This window comes from Adiantum capillus-veneris, chromosome 10 (genome assembly GCF_014529385.1).
Source record: "Adiantum capillus-veneris isolate H3 chromosome 10, ASM1452938v2, whole genome shotgun sequence".
NCBI lineage: Eukaryota > Viridiplantae > Streptophyta > Polypodiopsida > Polypodiales > Pteridaceae > Adiantum > Adiantum capillus-veneris.
In genome coordinates, this window is record NC_140940.1 from 17,014,184 (window position 1) to 17,035,310 (window position 21,127).

General features: G+C 45.2%; 1 protein-coding gene across 3 annotated transcripts in view; it reads right to left on the reverse strand.

The window, feature by feature from the left end:
• Positions 1–2,805: 2,805 nt before the first annotated feature.
• Positions 2,806–21,127, reverse strand: part of LOC147448504 (uncharacterized) — an 87,817-nt gene continuing 69,495 nt past the window's right edge. For all 3 annotated transcript variants that reach the window (XM_086521085.1, XM_086521084.1, XM_086521086.1), the window contains one exon: positions 2,806–3,078. In XM_086521085.1, the coding sequence (XP_086377211.1) occupies positions 2,835–3,078 (244 nt within the window). In that variant the 3' untranslated portion in view covers positions 2,806–2,834. The remainder of the gene's footprint in view (positions 3,079–21,127) is intronic.

The window sequence follows — 21,127 nt, forward strand, 5'->3', positions numbered from 1 at the left end:
AGTCTCCAAGGATAAGACCCCTTCGTAGAAAAATAGGTAAGGTTCATAGTTAACCTCCCTAGTGACCCATCATCCAATCAGAGCACACGAACTAGAGTCATTCAATGGGACAAACGACAACTCCAACCCAATAGTAGAGCTGATGTCGAGAGCAACACTGACTAGCAAAAGTTGAACAAGCATTATGCATTATCATTACCTCACTACATGGCAACTATGTGCACTTCATTGGTGAGTTTGAGACCTTTAAACAAGCTTCATAAGTGTTAGAGAAGAAATTTGGGGCTAAAAGAAAGAAGACTAAGGTTAGCTTAAAAAAGAGCTTTACAAACTCAAAATGGAACCTCATAAAAACATAGCTAGCCTTATGAATCGACTCAAAAGCATGGTGGCACAACTCACATACATCAAACATGGGGTGCATAAAAACTGCAATGCTTTTGGGAGCTTTACCGCCTCAAACCTGGTGACCATTCTTTAAAATACCATCTAGTACAAAACATGCAAGATGTGGTGTAACTCATTATTGGTCAAAAAGAAAATGCACAACAGGCACAACCTAATTCAAGAGAAGAACCTTTAGCAATCTCTAATCATGCATCTTCACCATCAAATAATAATGTCAAATCTTCTTGACAGAGAATTTTTTAATCGCCAAACCATGCACTCAATGTGGGAAGAAGGTCCATCCTCCTTCCAAAAGTTACTTGAAGAACAAGGACAATAGCGACAATTATGCCAAAGCATCAAGACGTCGTACAAAGAGGAGGAGGAGAAGGGCGACAACAAAAACCATGTATACTCATTAGATAGTGACAATGACATTCTCTAAAGATGTTATTTGTATCATTTCTCTCCCTCTTATAATAGAGCCATTTTTGGAATAGCTTAGGTTAGCTTGGTCTTTCCCATGGCTACATTGTTTGATGGAAGGTTTTTTCAAGTTTTCTTTCTTCTCCTAAATTGAAGGTTTGCTCCACTATTAGAGGTTTTTTTTTGCTCCTACAGTGGATTAGATTGTCTTCAATTGTCATAGTCCAAAGCCCCCAAGGGGAGGGTTGTGGGGCATGTGGGATGTCTGTTTACCTGTCTTCATTATTCCTTGAATTACCTTGGTATCTATCGTCTCTTGTCTTCATGTGAGCCTAGGTGGCATGTCTAGTTGTATATGGAGCCAAAACTACCCCCTTCTCTGTAGGGTTCAACATAGGATCAGAGTTTTATGCTGATGATATGAGCAAAAACATGTGGCAATAAGAGAGGAACTACTTTTTATAGTAACCATGTAGCAAGAGGTTCAAAATGTAGTACTCTTGCAAGAAGTATGTCATATATACTTGTAAATAACATGGTTTGTAACATGGAACACGTTCTGCAAATGGTATGAAGTGCTGAAATTTTGTCCATAAGTAGACAAACAAGCAAACCAAAGCTCAGTACACAACCTCCTTAAATCATGATCAGAACCCTCGTTAACAAAGCTGACAAATAAGATCTCTTCCGCGGCTGTCATGTGTAGTGCTCGCATTCTTTAGATGTGCATGCTCTTTCAGAAAAATGTGATTGCAGCCCTTCTAAACTCAACCAATCCACAACTTTTTGTTAAATTAATGTTGATCAACGATTGTCCTCAATTCTATCTAGCCCCAAAGTATTCACGAAAAGTCACCGACCAGTGGCACGAGAGTGTACAAAGGAGAGAGTGGCAATTTTGGTGCATGCAAGTAGCATCTCCCTATTACTAGTAGTGAATCTCTTTGGTACATACCAAGCCTGGAACAATCTCATAAGTGAGTCCTTGTGATCAAAATAGCAAAGAGTATCCATCACAGTACGAAGGCTGGCATACATGAGAGGCTATCAAACCAAACAAAAGAATCAGTAGAAGTCACTTAAATTAAAATACAATTCCCAGCGACACACTCGGGGAAAAAGGACCCCAATCTTAATTGAAGTAGCATGAGCTTTTTCTCTATGTAATGTGACTTTGTTAGCCCTTGATGAACAACATAGCCTATATATAGTGTTTCTCACTTGATGTCTCTATCCCACTGCACCAGCTTTTCAATCCTCTGACCATTTGATGAGAAATGGGTTTGTTTGTTGCACACCTTGGTTTGACAAAATTCATCATAACCACGATTAATGCTCAGTAACTGGGGGGAAAATGTTGCTGAATTTTAGTAGAGCGCACTAACGCTTTCCCCTGAATGATGAGCTGCAGAGTCGTGATATCGAACTTTGAAAGAACATTTGGAAATCTAGTGACATAAGAAGAAAAACCTTAAATAATTTGCATCGTAGTCCATGAGCTTTTCGTGTGATTTCAAACCCATAATTGAGCATTCGTAATCCAACCCCAAGGTTGAGGGTTCGAGGCTCACAGGCTGCCTTCAATGGGTGTTTACCAACTTCTCCATTGGAGAAGTCGTTCCCCATGGTATGGCCCCTTCTGGGCATGATGTGTTTAGCAAGTCCCGTTGTAAATACACATATATGTATAAAGTGCTACCTGCTACCTTCCTGATGGTGAAAAATAATAATAATAATAGATTTAAAAAATATACCTTTGGTTCAGTGGTAAACCAAAGCAATTCTGACAGGAGCTTGATGCCAACAAGTCTAATGTGCGAATTGTTTCCCTAAGAGCGCTAGTGTAAAGAGTTGACAACCCACTTACCTTGAGAAGAGGCACCCGAAAAAGTTTTGGAAAAAAGATATGTTTGTGCACACGTACCATATTTTATAAAACCTTAGAACGAACTTCAGTGTAGGATAAAACATCACATGATGGACACCCCAGGCAGTATCTTAAAAAATGGAAGGCATTTTATCTATAAAGAAAGGCATTTTACACCTGGTAATGTTCTTGGCATCGCAGTTGCAGTTACATATTTTTTTGGAGATGGCTTCCAAATTCCAGCACTGACATCAGAAATGTTATCTATTGAACAATGCTCAGAGGAGTCAACCGTAAAAATTGCTCCATGGTGTGTTGCTAGCCTATTTACAACAGCCAATTTCTGTGTGTCACCGATATCCCGATTAAGATCGGAAACAGAGCTTGACATCTCTATCCTGTACACAAAACCATTCCCACTTTGAATGCATAATCACAGCCACAATCAATATTGCTACTGCAACTAGTTCACTACAAAATGCGACAATTTTCACAGAACACGCTCTATAATACTCTTTTTGTGTGACTTGTGGGAAGGAAAGAGGGAGGGGTTTTTTTCTTTCTTTTTTTTTGGGTGGGGGGCATTGATTATGTTGTGTGCATTAGAGCATTGAGCGGAACTTGCATGTCAAAGTAGCAGCAGAAAAGGTATAAAGATTATGCAGAGGCTGCGAGGCAGCAACCAAAGATAACTCTCTCCAAGTACAAACAGCCACCTAGACACCAACAACTCGACATGGATCTTAATCACGAACTGCTCAAAACTGTAGGCAGCCACCTGTCAATGAAGATCTCCCTAGAGAGATGCATAAGCAGCCCAGGGAGACCCTAGAGATGCACACCGGATGTCGCACCTCACTCCCATACTGCAGTGACAAAAACGCGCCTCCAGGGCCCCCCCTGCAGTTTTTTTTTGGGCTGTGGATAATCTGCTGACTTTAAAAGGTTGCGGAGGGAGCGCTGCTCTCTAAACAATGTAGAGTATCTGTCCCTGAGAGCAAGCCCTGCAGCCGCATACATAATGCTTTTCCCTCCATAGTCTACAAATTCTCCGAGCTTCTCCAGCAGTCTCTATCTCAAGGCGATGTAATGAGAAACCGAGCTGGCCAATCGGAACCCTACAACCATGAGGCCTCCATGGATCTCTGTCTCTCTATGAACCCATCCTTTGAAATGCTCACGAAGTGCTCTCTTTAGTATAGCATGTTTGGAGGAAGGGGCTGCCTGGGTGATGCCCATGTTTCTCGCCTATATAGCTGGCAAAGGTCCTACCTCAAGACTCCATTCCTCTCGCTATGTAAGAGGTGGCTGTGGTATGTTTTTTGTTTTGTTTTGTTTTGTTTTAGGAGTCGGGTAGGGCACTCCCAGCCGCTCTCCTTATACACCGGAAAAGTGCACAAGAAGAACGACCAGGACTATGCACCCAGAATCCTAAGGCAGACGCTTTTGTCACTAGTTTCCTCTGGACTGCGAGAGGCCAGAATTATCTACACTCTTAGGGCCATCACCCTAACCCTTGAGAGACCCATTTCGCTAACTTGATATGGGCGTGACAGCAACCAAGTACCTCTGTTCAGAGCCCAGGTGTACTGCGGGACTTGTTTCGGTCTTCCCTTTGGAGTTGCCTCCTCCAGGTAGCTTATCGCTCACCTCACTAAACTACCTTTGTAACCCCACGGTTTTCCCCTAGGAAATGCCATACCCGCTTGGAAGGGCGTCGGCTCACAGGTGGCGTCCGCTGAGTTTGGTGGTGTCTCCCTTTTGCACCTCCCAACCCCTTTTAGGTGAAGTTGACCCCCCCGGGGGAAAAAGGCACTTAAGCTCTCGTAGCTCGTTTGGCTTCGCTTGGGGAGAATTACGTCATTTCCCCGGAAGGGATCGGATTCAAAATAAAAGCATAGGAAGGGGAGCATTATCTCCCCATCCGCCTATGCAGAGCACCCAAGTACAAGGGTACAACTTCATCGAGGAACTTCGCCACAAGCACGTGCCCTGTGGTTCCATCCCTCGAGTGCTGATCACGGCATACCCAAAAGGGCATCCGCTTCCCGCGAGCCTCCCCACCAAGGAGGATAACGGTCCTTTCTTCAGGGTCCAACGAAGGGTCAATTGCGTTGAAGGTGGAGTTGAATCGGTTTAGCCAGCGCCCCCTGGAATCATCAACCGCCGAACAAATTATCAGCAAATGCGAAAGCGAACGATCCTCTAATTGGGAGCACAGCGAGGAGATGCTGTGTCCGCGAATACAACTATCAGCCAGTTTGAGCCACCTACTCTCGCAAGAGCCAGCATTCTCTCCTCTTTCCTATTCACTCTAGTGCTCCTATTGAGCTGCACCAGGTATCCACGAGTTTGTTCAAAGCCGGCCGTCTTAGAGGACTCCAACGCCAGGCACGAATGCCTCTCGTCCCACTTGTCCCATGCGTGGTAGCAAACTCAGCTAAAGTCAACCACTAGGATATTCTTATTCATCCAATTCTGAATTCTTGTCGTCCAAGTTCACTTCTTGAACGGTTGGTTCTTAGGCTTCTTGTTTACCAAGGAGCCTATCCAGGTAGATGAAACCGAGCGGTACTTGTCAGAAGCCCTAGCTCCTTGTCCCCCACAAAAGGCAAGTACGGGTGGGATGTTAAACTCGTGATGGAGAGTTGTCGTCCCCACAGAGGTTGACCTTGCTCCCTTTCCGAGTAACATTTGCATGGTATGTTGTGCCTGGTGTTTGGCTTCAATGTGGACAAAGTCATACACCCATAAGAAGAATGTGAATAAATGAAATAAGACATCACTGTGGATCATAACCATTTTAGGAAATAAGTTGCGCACGCGCCACAATTTTCACAAGCGACTAGTCTTAGTAAGATACATCATCTCGCTAAATATAGATCGTTTTGCAAAATTAGAGGTAGAAAGGAGTGAGGAACTTTTGTGTGTGGGTTCAAGGTTGAAAAGGGAGCAAGGTGTAGCATGAGGGGGGGGGGGGGGGGGGGGGGGGGGGGGGGGGGGGGGGGGGGGGGGGGCGGGGGGGAAACCGAAAAAATATTTTAAGCATTCATGGTAACAAGCAGAGGGCGGATGCTTGGGTCTTGGTTGAGAGCCATAGCTCAAGTATTTGGAAGTGATTTGTGGCTTGGTTGAGGGTGTCTCTCTCCCATTTGCAAGCATCTCTCTTTCAGCATGCCTAGATGCTTATTTTGTGCACTCTCCGTGCTCTGAAGAAAGAGAGATCCATCTTGGCTTTGCATATATGGTTATTGGTGAATAATCATCAAATTCTCTACATTTTGCTCTTTAAAAGCTTTAATGGTCATTGGATTTGGTTAGTGGTGAATAATCATCAATTATTGGTCATCGTGCTCTGAAGGAGAGATCCATCTTCGATTTGCATATTGTTATTGGTGAATAATCATTAGCAAATTCTCTACGTTTTTCTATTAAAAGCTTTGATGGTAGCTGGATTTGGTTACGGTGTTGTTTTTTGTGATATTGAAAAGCTTGCAGTAGAGATTTTGTCTACGTACACAAGGGGGTGTGATTGATGTTTCTTCTTCGGATTGCAATCAAGGAATTTTTAGCATCCAATTTACTTTATATTTTTGTGGGATTGAAGCGAGTTTTTGGTGAAGACGAATTTACCTACTTGAATTGTTTTAATCTATTTAGTGTTTTCATTCTGGTAGCGTTCGCCTACAACTAGTTTATGTTTGGTGCCCCTACAGAGGAAACGAGAGCAATTTGCTTTGAATATCATCTCGCAAACCATTTGATAATCAGCTCAAGACCATGGCAAGCTTAGGGTTTGTGCCTTTTTGAGGAGAATCAAGTGAAGATGCGAAGAAAGTCAGATTTTTTGCACATCAAAGCAATGGAGATGAAGATGCTTATAAGATACAGACTATGCGCTTGGTTGTGAAGAGACTTGCAAGGCATGTAAATTGTAAGCTGACGAAAAGCTGGTTGTCATCGGCAAGCCATCAGAGAGGCAATAAATCCACAAAATACGGGACGGCTATTTGATGCGGAAAACAATGTTGTGTGTTACACAACCTTTGAGGGAAATGGTTTTGACAGAGTGCCATTGTCCACCTATTTTGGGCCAAGGCTCAAAAAGGATGTGGACGAGTTTGTTTGCAGTTGTTTGGTATGCCAAAAGGTCAAGTTTGGCAGGCATAAGGCACCAAGACATTTACAACCTCTACCCATACCCTCCCGTTGTCACGTGCACACTTCACTTGCGCTACAGGACATGCTTCTGCTACAGTCTAGCATGAGTCATTAGCTTAGGACCTAGCCTGCCACTTTATGAGCCTCTAACAGGACGTGCATGTCTAGGCGGTCATAGTTGCATACCCTCTCTTGCACAGGACAGCATTTCAGCATGTAGGCAATTTGCCGCGTGAACCACCTCTTAACACCTTATCTTTTAATAAGGGATTTTCAGCATTTTTCTTAAGCAAGGCCGTGGGGTCTCATTTAGGCCTACTCGACCCAGCCTTTGAGGCAGCGGCAGCAGAAGAGCCTACAGACTCGGGAACGCAGGCCAGCACCAGCGTTTTCAGCCCCTTTTCTCCCTCAGCGTTTTTCAGCCAGCCTGATCAGCGTTTTCAGCCCAAGACAGCCAGCGTTTTCATCTTGAAGCGCCAGCAGATTACAGCCTAGCCTCGTCGTGGTAGCTAGCAGATTCCGGCATTCAACCGCATCATCGTCGTCGACATCATCATCGTCGTCGACATCGTCATCGTCGTCAACACAGTACCCGAGCACCTAGTACCCCTTGTGCCTGGCTCGGCATAAGGATCCACAGAACCTCGTCGTCGTCGTCGTCGTCGTCACCGTCAACATAGACCCATCAGTACCTCATCATCGACATCATCGTCATTGGCATAGAACCATCAGTACCTCATCGTCAACATCATCATCGTCGGCATAGAACCAACAGTACCCATCGTCGTCAACATAGAACTTCTCAGTACCTCAGTACCCAGCAGTACTCAGTCGTCGTCGTCAACACAGTACCCGAGCACCTAGTACCCCTTGTGCCTTGGCTCGGCATAAGGATCCACAGAACCTCGTCGTCGTCGTCATCATAGTCACTAAAGATCCATCAGTACCTCGTCGTCGTCGACATCATCGTCATTGGCATAGAACCATCAATACCTCGTCGTCAACATCACCATCATCGGCATAGAACCAACAGTACCCGTCGTCGTAGAACTTCTCAGTACCTCAGTACCCAGCAGTACTCAGTAGCAATAGCATCAGTACCAATACCCAGCATTCAATTACCATTAGCATCAGCATTTAGTCATTGTATCAGCATTGTGCAAGAATAAAGAAATTACTTGCTCTAGCAACAAAGCAAGGGGACCCTTGAGGGTTTGGGACCCAACATTCGGTGTCGTCTCTTTTCTCTCTATCTTGTGTCTCTCTTTCATTCAAATCTGTTCAGTTCTTTCAAGTGAAGTAAAGTGTCCCTTGTGTTTGTGCAGAGTACTAGATCCGAGCTAAATCATTAAACACTTCCACTGCACCTGACACCCGTCCTTGGGAAAGCATTGCCATGGATTTAATTTTTTATCTTCCCAAGACTCAAAGTGGGCATCATGGCATTTGGACAATCATCGACGAATTCAGTAAGCAAGCCCATTTCATTCCGGTAAAGAAGACAGTTAAGCCTGATCATTTGGTGAGATTGTTTGTTTCACAGACTTTTCGGTTACATGGCATGCCTAAGTCCATAGTCTCGGATACAGACCCCCAATTCACTACTTTGTTTTGGAGGGAAATTAAGGAGAATATTGGCACGCAGTTGCAGTTCTTGTCCTCATTCCACCCATAGGTAGGCAAGCAATCTGAGATAGCCAACTCAATGGTTTTGGATTTATTAAAGTCTTACATTTCGGACCAGAAGACTCGATGGGAAAAGTACTTGCCTTTGGTGGAATTTGCCTACAACAACACAGTTCATTCATTGACAGGGAAGGCGTCATTTGAAGTAATCGAGGGTGCTAAGAAGGTTCCTCCATTTCTAAGCACCAAAGATAAGATTTTGAAGCGGATTAGTACGACAGATATGGACACTTCTTTTGCCAAGGTTCGCGAGGCTCTGAAGAAGTCTCAAGCACGGCATAAGAAGGCAACTGATAAACATTGACGCGACTTGCAACTGAAGGAAGATGATTGGGTACTCTTACGGTTTGAGAAGGCACGCCTAAGGAAACGAAAGCGAAAGGAGCGACTTTTTCCAAAGCTACCTATTCGATAGTATGGCCCTTTCGAGATTCAAGAGAAGATAGACAGAAGTTGCCTAATACTTGGAAGATTCACAATGCATTTCATGTGAGTCTATTGAAACCCTTTAAGGGTGAGGTGCCAGTTGATGTTGAGCCTGATGAGCAATCCGAAGTGGAAGAGAGCGAGGAGATACTCGTTCCAGAACAAACTTTGGCTCGTAAGGAAAGAAAAGTAAAAGGTAACGTGATTCAGCGGTTCTTAGTGAAGTTTAAGAACTATCCGGCATTGGATGCTAAGTGGATGGAGGTCTCTCTTGAAACCTTTCAAGGGTGAGGTGTCAGTCGACAAGGAGCTTGAGGAGAAACCTGAAGTGGCAAAGAGCAAGGAGATACTCGTTGCAGAACAAATACTGGCTCACAAGGAAAGGAAAGTGAAAGGTAAAGTCATATGGCGGTTCTTAGTGAAATTCAAGAACTATCCAACATTCGATGCGAAGTGGATAGAGGAGGACATAGCAGATACTCATCGGATACTGGAACTTCACCTTGAGGCTTTCGGTCTAGCTTCATCTATTTCGAGAGATCCTGCAGATCAACAAGGTTGGAATCTCGTGCAAACAGGATTGCACAAGAGGGGAGTCACTCCGCTCCTGAGTCCTTTGTCACAGGTTACCTAGATGCAATGAAGTCATTGATTTTCCTGGATACTGACAAGCTGACAGTATTCAGCTGTATGACTTTATGAAAGAAGTACTTCGACATGGGATTTCTTGAAATGAATTTGATTTATGTGTGCTCTCTCATGTGAGTCGTGTTTGAGTGCATGTTTGAAAGACGAAATGACTGCAGCATTTCGATCTTGCAATTCCAGATGAGATGGACATGATCGCAATAAGAATTAGTCAATCCGGACATCAATGAGATCTAGGATAGATCTAGATGCGATTACTAAACACATTGCGGACGATCTTGCAATTCCAGATGAGATGGACATGATCGCAATAAGAATTAGTCAATCCGGACATCAATGAGATCTGGGATAGATCTAGATGCGATTGCTAAACACATTGCGGATAGATCATGGTCCGATATCTCACTTGAACTTTACCTTGAGGCTTTGGGACTATCTTCGACTATTCCGAGAGATCTCGGAGATCAACAAGATTGAATCTGGTGCAGACGGGACTGCAAAACAGGGAAGTTACTCCGCTCCTTTGTCATAGATTACCTAGATGGAATAGAGTCGTTTATCTTCCTTTGAATTTCACGGATACTGATTGGGCTGATGGTTTTCTGCTGTATGACTTTATGAAATGGAATTTGTCACAAAGTGATGACGTGGCGGACAGCAGAAACCCTAATTTTTGCCAAAAACCCTAAATTCCGGAAATCACGAAGGCGGATTATTTTTATTAAAAAAAAATTTTTGAAAAATGATGAGCGACGCGAATTTTGCTTTTGCTTTTTTTTTTATAGAAAAAAAGAGAAAAGACTCTCTAAGAGAGAGAGAGAACTGATGCTTTTGATTTTTAAAGCTTTTGGGGCTCTGCTTTTGGGCATCCCTTGTAACCTTTAAATTAGTGGTGAGGGCCTCACTTCTCAGAGCATCTGGACGCAGAGTCTGAGAGTGAAACCCTACCGCTCTCTTGTACTTTGATGATTGATTAATATAAAAAGAAATATCGAAAGGGGCGCCAGTCTTTGGGGCCAATATCTCTAGGCACGGAACTCCGCCGGGCCAGTGCAAATCTATTGTGATCTGTGAATTGTTTTGAAGTGGTTATTTGGTGCTGTCGCGGTTGATTCTTGACTTGGAGTGTCCAAGTCTATTACAGTGGTATCAGAGCACGGCCGATTTCTCTTCTACGGGAAATCCGATCCCCGAATTTTTTTCCGCGGCACCTATGGCTTCAGGCAATGATCAGTCGACTCCCTCTGCATCTGGAGATGCGGGCTGGGATCACAACGAAGATTCAGGCAGAGAGTATGGCCCGCCTTGGCCTACTTAGGCGAAGCGGCGAGAGATAGAGCGTCGCCAGTTGATCGGCGATGCAATAAAGATGATACTCAATTTTGCCAAGGATCCGAAGATGGCAAAATATATGAACCAGACCTCTTTGGAAGAGGTACAGACGGAGTGGCAGAGAACCACAACACCACTCCCGAAATCCGCTCTCAAGAAACCTTCTGCCTCCAAGAAATATACGGAGAAGGAACTGGAGAACGTGGTTGATGCACGGATTGCTCAGCTTTTCGACGTGCAAAAGAAAGACAAAAAGCACGGCAAAAAGCAAAAGAAAGGCACTGACTTCCAGGGATATTTGGGTCGTCGGTTGACATTTGACAAGGCAAAGAAACGGAAGAAGCGTGTTCGATTTGAAGGAGTACCCAGTTCTTCTTCTTCTTCTTCTGACAGTTCTTCTAGCTCCTCGGATTAGAGCAAAGAAGACAGAAAAAGCAAAAAGTGAAGCAAGACACAAAGCTTCGGAAAGGGCAAGAAAAAGGCAAAGAAGGCTACCTCTCGCCCAGAGACTGACAGTTCTACTGAGGACTCGTCTACAGACAACTCAGATTCCAATCACGGAAAGTTTTATGCGAACAAGAAGAATTTTTTTTACAAAGCCAACCAGTATGACTTTCTCGAAGATAAAAGCAAGAAAGTCCGAGAGTTTAAGGAAGGTGGCCACTCGATCAAGTTTGATACTTTTGAGGATACTCAGATGCTTCGAAGGCTTTGTCTTTATACAGCAGTTTGACATCGCTTTCGCGGGAGGACGCTATTCAGAGCACTCCAAGATTCGGAGAGCTGCCTCTTACTTTAAGGGGAATGCTCGTACTTGGTGGTCCACGCTTCTATTAAGCAAGACTGTGACAGTTTCATGGCTGAAATTCAAGAGGCTTTTTATTTCTTCTTGGTTGACTCAAGAGTTTGAGCGAGATATACGAGCTGCTTGGAACCATCTCCGAATGACCAAGAGCGATACAGTGAATTCTTATTGTGAAAGATTCTGGAGCTCTTTTCTACCCGCCTCTTCATTCAAGAAGATCTCGTTCAGAGAACAGATTGAGCGGTTTACCTTGGGTCTACCTACAGAAATCCGAAATCACTGCTTGGAACAGAAGTCAGCTTCTATTCAGGAGTTGATGAGTCATGCGAAGCGGGGCTTTGCCATTCACTCTTGCAGTCTGACCTACCCCACAGATGAGGCCATGACACAACGAGCCGAACAGACTTCTGGGAATGAAAGTAGAATGAAAAAGAGCAATCCAGAGAAAAAAAAAGGATGCACGACCCAACCTTACTCCTGAGGAGAGAGCTCGCTTCATCAGAGAGGGGAAGTGCTTTGGATGCGGGGAACATGGACATATTTCCGCAAAGTGCCATGATAAGGCACAGAAAGAACAGAATGATAAAGACGACGACAGGTCTGAGAGTTCGAGAGCAGCTGAGGAATGTGGCAGAAAAGGCAGATAGAAAAGCAGAACTGGTACCACATGGCGTGGGACCTGCACCGAATCTAATGAATGAAAGTACAAACTTTGCCGCTTTCGGGGCAAAGCGAAGGATCAGGAAGCTCTTTTGAAGGAGCCAAGGCCAACTTCTTTTCACTTGGAATTGGTGGCTCGATTTGGAACTACGCCCGACAGACTGACGCCACAGGCGGAGGTAGTTCAACTGGCACCCGGATGGGATGTTGCCATTACACCGAGCATTGGCAAACTTCGTTTGCAATGACAAGGGTGTTCAGGGCACGCCAGTGACGTTCTACTCAGGATCCCTTGGTACCACAAGAACTACGCCGTGGTTGACTACCGGGCCGAGAAAGCGACTTTGATAAATGAAGGGCTTAGAGATTGTACTTGAAGAACTTCAGTTTTCTTACTCATTCTTTTGGGAGAACTGAACGATGGATAAAAGTTGAATATGTTTTGACCTGAAGAAAAGAATGCCAAGATTTTTTTCTCCACACTCATGCCGATTGCTTTTGACAGGGCCTGAAGATCATACCATTGATCTGATATCTGGAAGCACACCACCGAAACGGCCACCTTATCGTGTGAGCCGAGTACAGAATGAAAAGATTATGAACTTAGTGAAAGACCTCTTGGAAAAGGGTCTTGTCCAGCCTAGTACTTCACCGTATTGCTCTCCAGTGTTGTTGGTTTTGAAGAAAGACGGATCTTGGAGAATGTGCATCGATTATAGCACTCTCAACGAAATCACCATCAAGAACAGATTTCCGATTCGTAGGATTGATGATATACTCGACAAGTTACAGGGATCCTCGTGCTTTAGCAGGATTGACTTGAAGAGTGGATATCATCAGATCAGGATCGCGCCAGGAGATGTCTACAAGACAGCTTTTCGGACGACTTTTGGGTTATTTGAGTTTTTGGTGATGCCTTTTGGCTTAACCATTGCTCCTGCGACATTTAACCGGATGATGGATAGGATTTTTCGAGAGTACAGGCTATTTGTTGGCACTTTCTTTGACGACATCATTGTTTTCTCCAAGAATGAGGCAGAACACAGAGATCATCTGCTTCAAGTCTTTCAGGCATTACGAGATCACACACTAGTGATTAATGCTAAGAAAAGTGAATTTTTCCTACCATGGATAGACTTTTTGGGACACATTGTGTCAGCAGCACAGCAGGAGTGCAAATGGACCCGGCCAAGATAGAGACTATCCGTGATTGGCACGATTTGAGGAATGTCCATGAAGTTAAAAGCTTCTTGGGACTGTGTTCGTACTACAAGCGGTTCATACGAAAGTTTGCAGAGGTTGCTTCCCCTTTGCATACCTTGACACAGAAAGGAGTACCTTTTTCGTAGGACCACAGAGGTGACTGCCTTTCGGACATTGAAAGAGAAATTGACTACGGGACCAGATTTGACTTTGCCGGACTTGCAGAAGTCATTTGAAGTATTTTGTGATGCTTGTGGTCGTAGTCTGGGTGCGGTCTTGATGCAAGAAGGCCATGTCATAGCTTACGAGAGTCGTTTGTTCTCTAGGCCGGAGATGACAGCACGGATTTATGAGAAAGAGCTTTTGGCGGTTATCCATGCTCTTACTCAGTGGCGGCATTACCTACTCGGAGCGGATTTTATTGTCTTTACAAACCATCAGAGTTTGCGCTACTTCTTGTCACAGAAGCAGCTTTCGGAAAAGCAGATGCGATGGGTGAACATCTTGTCACAGTTCCACTTCGAGATTGTCCATGTGCAGGGACAGAAGAATGTGGTGGCAGATGCTTTGTCTCGGAAACCGTTGGTTCTGGCTATTTCTGCGATACATCATAGGAGCTTCGAGGATATGGTCGATCAATGTGCCACATATACAGATTTTGCAGATATTTTCACACGGATACGGGATGGGGAGACAGTAGCTGGATACTCCCTTCGGGAAAGCTACTTGATGAAAAAGACTATGTTGTGCGTTACACAGCCGTTGAGGGAAAAGGTTATGACTGATTGCCACTGTCCACCTTTTACGGGTCACCGCGGCATTGCTACCACCATGAAAGGGGTAGAGAGAGATTTCTTTTGGCGGAGACTGAAGAAGGATGTGAAAGAGTTTGTGCGCAGTTGCTTGGTATGCCAGAAGGTCAAGTTTGACAGGCATAAGGCACAGGGATTGTTACAGCCTTTACCCATACCCACCCGCCCCTCGGAAAATATTGAAATGGATTTCATTTTTTTTTATCTCCCGAGAATACAGAATGATCACGATGATTTTCCGATTACATGGCACGCCTGAGACGATTGTCTCCGACAGAGACCCCAGATTTATGAGTTTGTTTTGGAAGGCAATTTGGGAGAACATTGGCACGCGGTTGCAGTTCTCGTCATCGTTCCACTTGCAGACTGACAAGCAAACTGAGATTGCCAATTCAGTGATTTTAGATTTATTGAAGTCTTGTATCTCGCATCAGAAGACTCAATGGGAAAAGAACTTACCTTTGGTGGAATTTGCCTACAATAACACCATACACTCTTCGACGGGGAAGAGGCCATGAGAGATTGTTGAAACTGCTACGAAGGTTCCATCCTTCCTGAGCACGAAAGATTAGAAATTTGAAGCGGATGAATATTCGCGAGACTTGGATACGGCTTTTGCCAAGGTTCGCGAGACTTTGCAAGAGTCTCAAGAACGACAGAAAAAGGCAGCGGATCGCCATCGTCGCGACTGGAAACTGAAGGAGGATGATTGGGTGCTCTTACTTTTGAGAAGGCACGCCTAAGAAAGAAAAAGGGAAAGGAGAGGCTTTTTCCAAAGCTTAGTATGTGATACTACGGACCTTTCCAGATTACTGACAAGATAAATGATGTCTCCTTCCGATTGAAACTGCCAGATACTTGGAGGATTCACAATGCATTGCATGTGAGTCTCTTGAAACCTGTTAAGGGTGATGTGCCTGATGATGGGGAGCCTGATGAGCAACCCAAAGTGGAAGAAAACGAGGAGATCCTTGTTCCTGAACAGATTTTGGCACATAATGATACGAAGAAAGGTAAAGTCCGAAGGCGGTTCTTGGTTAAGTTCAAGAACTTTCCTGCATTTGATGCGAAGTGGATGGAGGAGGAGGACCTAGCAGATACTCCTCGGATTGTGAAACTTTACCTCGATGTTTTGGTTTAGCATAGTCTACTCCAAACGGAACCCAGAATTCAGCTCGGCCGGAGATCTGGTGCAGTGGGATGCACAAGAGGGGAGTCACTCCACTCCTTTGTAAACAGATGCCTCGATTTTGATACTAAAGTCACTGATGTCTCTATGAGCTTCAGGGATACTGAGAACTGACAGTATTCTGCTGGATGACTTTATGAAATGGAATTCCTGATTATGATACTGATTTGTTCTTGACTTCTTGTGAGTGCAGGAACTGATAGACGAAATGACTGCAGCATTTTGGTCTACTTGATCTCGAATAGACATGGTTGCAATAGGGGTTAGTCAATCGGACATCGATGAGGTCCCGATTGGACCTAGATGTGATTGCTAGCTACATTGCCGATAAATCATGCTCTAAGATCCGAATGAATGTTGAATGTCATGTGATGTCCTGTGATGTCTGGTGATGTCCTGTGATGTCGTGTGATGTGACTGTCGATTTTGTACATGCGCTAGATGTGCCTTCCTAGTACGTAGGTACTAACAGTCAATGTCTACTAAGACGGTTTATGGCTTTTGTCGGTTTTGCAGGCGTAATCGCGGTCGATTACAATGCTTTCAAGAGGGGGGTATGTCACAAAGTGATGACATGGCGGACAGCAGAAACCCTAATTTTTGCCGGAAACCCTAAAATTCCTGCAAACCCTAATTTTTGCCAAAAACCCTAAATTCCGGAAATCGCGGAGGCGGATTATTTTTATTAAAAAAAAAATTTTGGAAAATGATGAGCGACGCGAATTTTGCTTTTGCTTTTTTTTTTTATAGAAAAAAAGAGAAAAGACTCTCTAAGAGAGAGAGAGAACTGATGCTTTTGATTTTTAAAGCTTTTGGGGCTCTGCTTTTGGGCATCCCTTGTAACCTTTAAATTAGTGGTGAGGGCCTCACTTCTCAGAGCATCTGGACGCAGAGTCTGAGAGTGAAACCCTACCGCTCTCTTGTACTTTGATGATTGATTAATATAAAAAGAAATACCGAAAGGGGCGCCAGTCTTTGGGGCCAATATCTCTAGGCACGGAACTCCGCCGGGCCAGTGCAAATCTATTGTGATCTGTGAATTGTTTTGAAGTGGTTATTTGGTGCTGTCGCGGTTGATTCTTGACTTGGAGTGTCCAAGTCTGTTACAGAATTCCCAACATGAATCTGTTACATGTGCTCTGTCATGTGAGTAGCATTTGAATGCATGTTTGAAAGACGAAATAATTGCAGTATTTTGGTCTTGTTTTCCAGAGAGATGAGATGGACATGATAGTAACAAATTTAGTCAATCGAGACATCTGCGGAGATCAATGACAGATCTAGATGTGATTGCTAAATACGTTGCCGATTGATCATGATTCTCATCCAAGATCTCGAGAGTAGTAGTGATGTGAACGTGATTTGAATGTTCAGTGACATTTGTCTTTGTACAAGTACTGGATATGTGTTGTCTAGTGTGTTGGTACTTAGAGTCAGTGTCTATTGAACTGGTTTCTAGCTTATGTTTGATTTTGCAGACGTAATCGAAGGCGATTACAATTCTTTCAAGAGGGAGGTATGTCACAAAGTGATGATGTGGCAAGTCCAACCGGACAAAAATCCCACTGGAAACTCACAAATAAAATGATTTAAGTTGTTGCAACTTATGGGGTATGGTCCGATGGAGCCCAAGGGACACTAGGATAGTAAGCAAAGACCTGAAAAAACAGTGGCCTGAAAAATCTTTGATCCTTCTCTTGCAAGTGATCTTGATGGCTTACGCCCTATAAGAAAGAGTTGCACGGACTGCTCACTTGGCACTAAGTATGGACCTCCGCGATTTATGGGTTGCTGCTGACATGACACAACATATGGATTTCCGCGATTTCTGCCTAAAATTGCTCTGGCAACTTTTGGTGCTAGCCCATGAGACTAGATGCTTTTGGGATCAATTGCTTTTAGAACCTGAAGCTTTTCTTGTATTGCTTTTGGGCCTGAAACCTTTAGATGAATTGCCAAGGGCTCTCTTTCTAAGATTTGCTTGGGATCGTTGAGCAGAGAGAGGACCCTCGGACATTGTACTTTGCCAAGAATAAATATAAAACGAAATACCGTTAACATTAAGAGAAACGCTCGCTACTCTGTGCGCGCCATCGCTCACACTGACCCCCCACGTTGCCCACTTCTCTTGCTACCGACCACCCCCGTGCTCGCCCATCCCATGCTTGTCCTACAACCCCCCCCCCCCCCCGTTAACATTGAGAGAAACGCTCGCTACTCTGTGCGCGCCATCGCTCACACTGACCCCCCACCTTGCCCACTTCTCTTGCTCGCGACCACCCCGCGCTCGCCCATCCCATGCTTGTCCTACAAACCCCCCCCCCCCGTCTATCGCTGTTGCTCGACAACCTTTCAACGAAAGGACTCTCACCAATAAGTTAAGTGTCGACGCCCCATTCATCAACAGTGGCAAACACAGATGGAAGCTCGTGCTTCGCCACAGAGAGACTCATATGAAGCCCCCTCAGCCGACCCCACCGAGCCTACCATCTGACTTCATAGTTACCCGGAACGCGGAACGGGAACGGCAACGGGATCCCCGCGGAATGGGGGAACGGCTAGGGGTCCGGAACGGGAACGTCGCGGAACGGGAGGTATAAAAAACACCCAAATAGTGCAATTTTTAGCTCCTTGTGTTTAAATACAAGGAGTATTAGAGTGCTTTGACTCTAATACTCACAAAAAACTCGTTTTGAAGACCATTCAACCTTGCTATGACTAGATGATGAGAGAGAGAGAGAGAGAGAGAGAGAGAGAGAGAGAGAGAGTGGGATGGAGAGGGAGAGATTTGAGAGAGTGGGAGGGAGAGGAAGAGAGCTTGAAGGCTTGAAGCCTTGAGCCTTGAGAGAGTGAGTCTTGAGAGGGAGAGATCTTGAGAGTGAGAGGGAGAGAGCTTGAGCCTTGAGGATTAGCTTGTGAAGAGAAAGGGGGAGGGGGGTGCATTTTATGAGTCCTTGAGGCCTTGCACACTTTCAAAAGAAGCCCAAACATTTACTTCAATTTTTTCAATTTTTGCCAAATTTGTTTGTAGCCGTTGGCCGTTCCAGGGGCATTCCGGAACAGTCCGGGGGCGTTTCGGAACGTTCCGGAACGGCCGTTCCGGTTTGCATTAGCCACCCGGAACGTCAGACATTCCGGGACGTTCCGGAACGTTCGGGAAGGGAACTGCCCCCCGGAACGCCGGAACGGGGGCTAGGGGGCGTTCCCCGGTAACTATGTCTGACTTGCTATGTCGCCAGCAAAGCAAGCAAGCCTCGCAGTATAAGTGGAGCGCCTCAAGGCACCTTCTTTCATCTGCAAGATTATTGGCAGTCGTCCCAATTGTAGCAGACTACAGTGTCGCTTTCATAGGACACACAGTTAGTACAGGTGGTCTGGTCTCTGGTTCACACTGGACGGACTCTCTAGGTTGGGCAGTGACACGTGGCAGGGATACGGACAGTGGTCTAGTGGACATCGTAACCAGGTCACCACCACCACTCAATTTGGGGATAGACTTGGTGGCTCTTTATGGTTGTACATGTGAGTAGTAGTTGTTGGGTCATGATTATCATCTTCTTCATATATGGTCAGCGTCGTCGTCTAGAGTAGTGAGTCTATACACACAGAACGTCTGCACCATCCCTGCACATCTGAGCCTCGACACCCCCATTGTACCCGTGAGTTCTGGGCTGGAGCTGAGTGTGCTGCCATGCCAGAGTCTGTATCGGTTCCTTTGAGATAGCCGAGTCCATATGTTCTAGCCTGTTGTTGTGTCTCTGTGTTGATTTGATGTTATCTATTGTTTCTTGTGATTCTATTCTGTTTTGAGTGAGATGTCACGCACATTGCACTGAGGAGCACCCACTGTAGAGAGCACGACACCCTATCCGCGCTACAAGTGCTCTCATTTTTGGCACACCCGGTGGGACCTCAATTGAAGTCTCACTCTTTGTTGAGGTACAAATCAAGGAGCTAGCTGGGTTTTACCTAGCCTCGCCTACTTCGTCTTGCCCAGTGCAGCCTGTTGGTCTGGTCCTCTCTTGCCTTGGTCCAACCAAGCTCTCGTCCTGGTCTACTCCTTCCTCGTCCCTAGTCTAGTCCTTCCTAGTCCCTGGTCCAGCCAGGTGGTCTAGTCACTTGCCCTGGTCTAGTAGAGTCTAGACCTATGTTCAGCCAGTTAAAGGTCTTCTTACCCAAAGCTTTGGTTGGGTTTGTGGTCACTGCAACACATACAAGGCGGTCATTAGAGCGTCAAAGCGCACTATTGAGTCCTCTTAAGTACTACAACCTAGTAGAAGTCCACCAACCTCATCACCCATACCTCCATATGCAGCATCATCATTCGTCCATCCGGTTCTACTTCTTCCAGGTCACCTTCCCCAGTAAAGCTCTCTCCCAATTTGTTATAGCAAGCTATTGAGCAACGGGCTCTTGAGCAAGAGGCCATGGAGGCGTTGACCAGTGTTTTGACCAAGGTAAACATCAAGTTTTCTACTTTCAAGGGACTCTCCTCAGAAAATGCAGACGACCATGCAAGGAGGTTTGTATCTCTCTGTAGAGGCCGTGGTCTTAATAGAGAAGATGCTTATTTGGTACTCTTTCCATCAACCTTAGATGGCTTAGCAGACAAGTGGTACAGTCAGTTTGCAGAGAACCATTTTGCAACTTGGGCAGCTTTAAGACAACAGTTCTGTGCAGCAGTCAGGCCAGGTGACTTCCAGGAAAAGGTTTTGGATGAGTTGGCCAACATGGTGCTCCAACCACAGGAGACTTTTGCAGAACTCATGACTAAAACCAAGTCTCTGGTTGCCAAGCTTCCTCAGCAACGAGGGGAATTCATGGTCAAGAAGTGGGTAGAGAAAGCTCTTTCAAAGACGTCTCAAAAGAAACTACGCGAAAGTCTTCGACCTGATGCATCTTTGGAGGAGTTTATAGCGACCGCTACCAGGATAAGAGCAAGGAGGCTATTCAAGGACCCCCTTCAGGTGGAGACTGCCTCAGCACTCACGGAAAATCCCCCTGACCCCTTGCCGTCTTTACGCAGGGAGTTAGAAGCACTGAAGTTACAAAGAGCACTTCAAGAGGAGAGGTCATTCTCTCTTAGACCGGAAAAATCTCCACAACAAGAGGCTTTAGAACAAATCAAGCGGGAGCTAGAAGAGCTCGGGCACAGCAAGACACTAAGCCGCCGATGGTGTGGTGTTCCTCCTGTCGCTCTCCAAGCATCCTTCTTAGGACTGCCCACTTCGAGCTTACTGCCATTTCTGCGCAAGAAACCTAGCCATGATGACAAAGAGTGCTATTATCTGAAGAGAATGTGGCAGCTACAACAGAGCCTTGCCCCCAACCTTCAACAAGGGTTGACACCTGCATCCAACATGGTTTCACCCTATGGCCATCAAAACCCGATGCCACCTCTGCTGACAACACCTCCTATGCAAGGTATGCACAACAACTTTGCATCCCCCAGCTTTTATCATGCTAATGCTCCTTCAGTTCCCCAAAGCTTCTACACATCAGCATCTGTCCCCATGCAGCAAGGG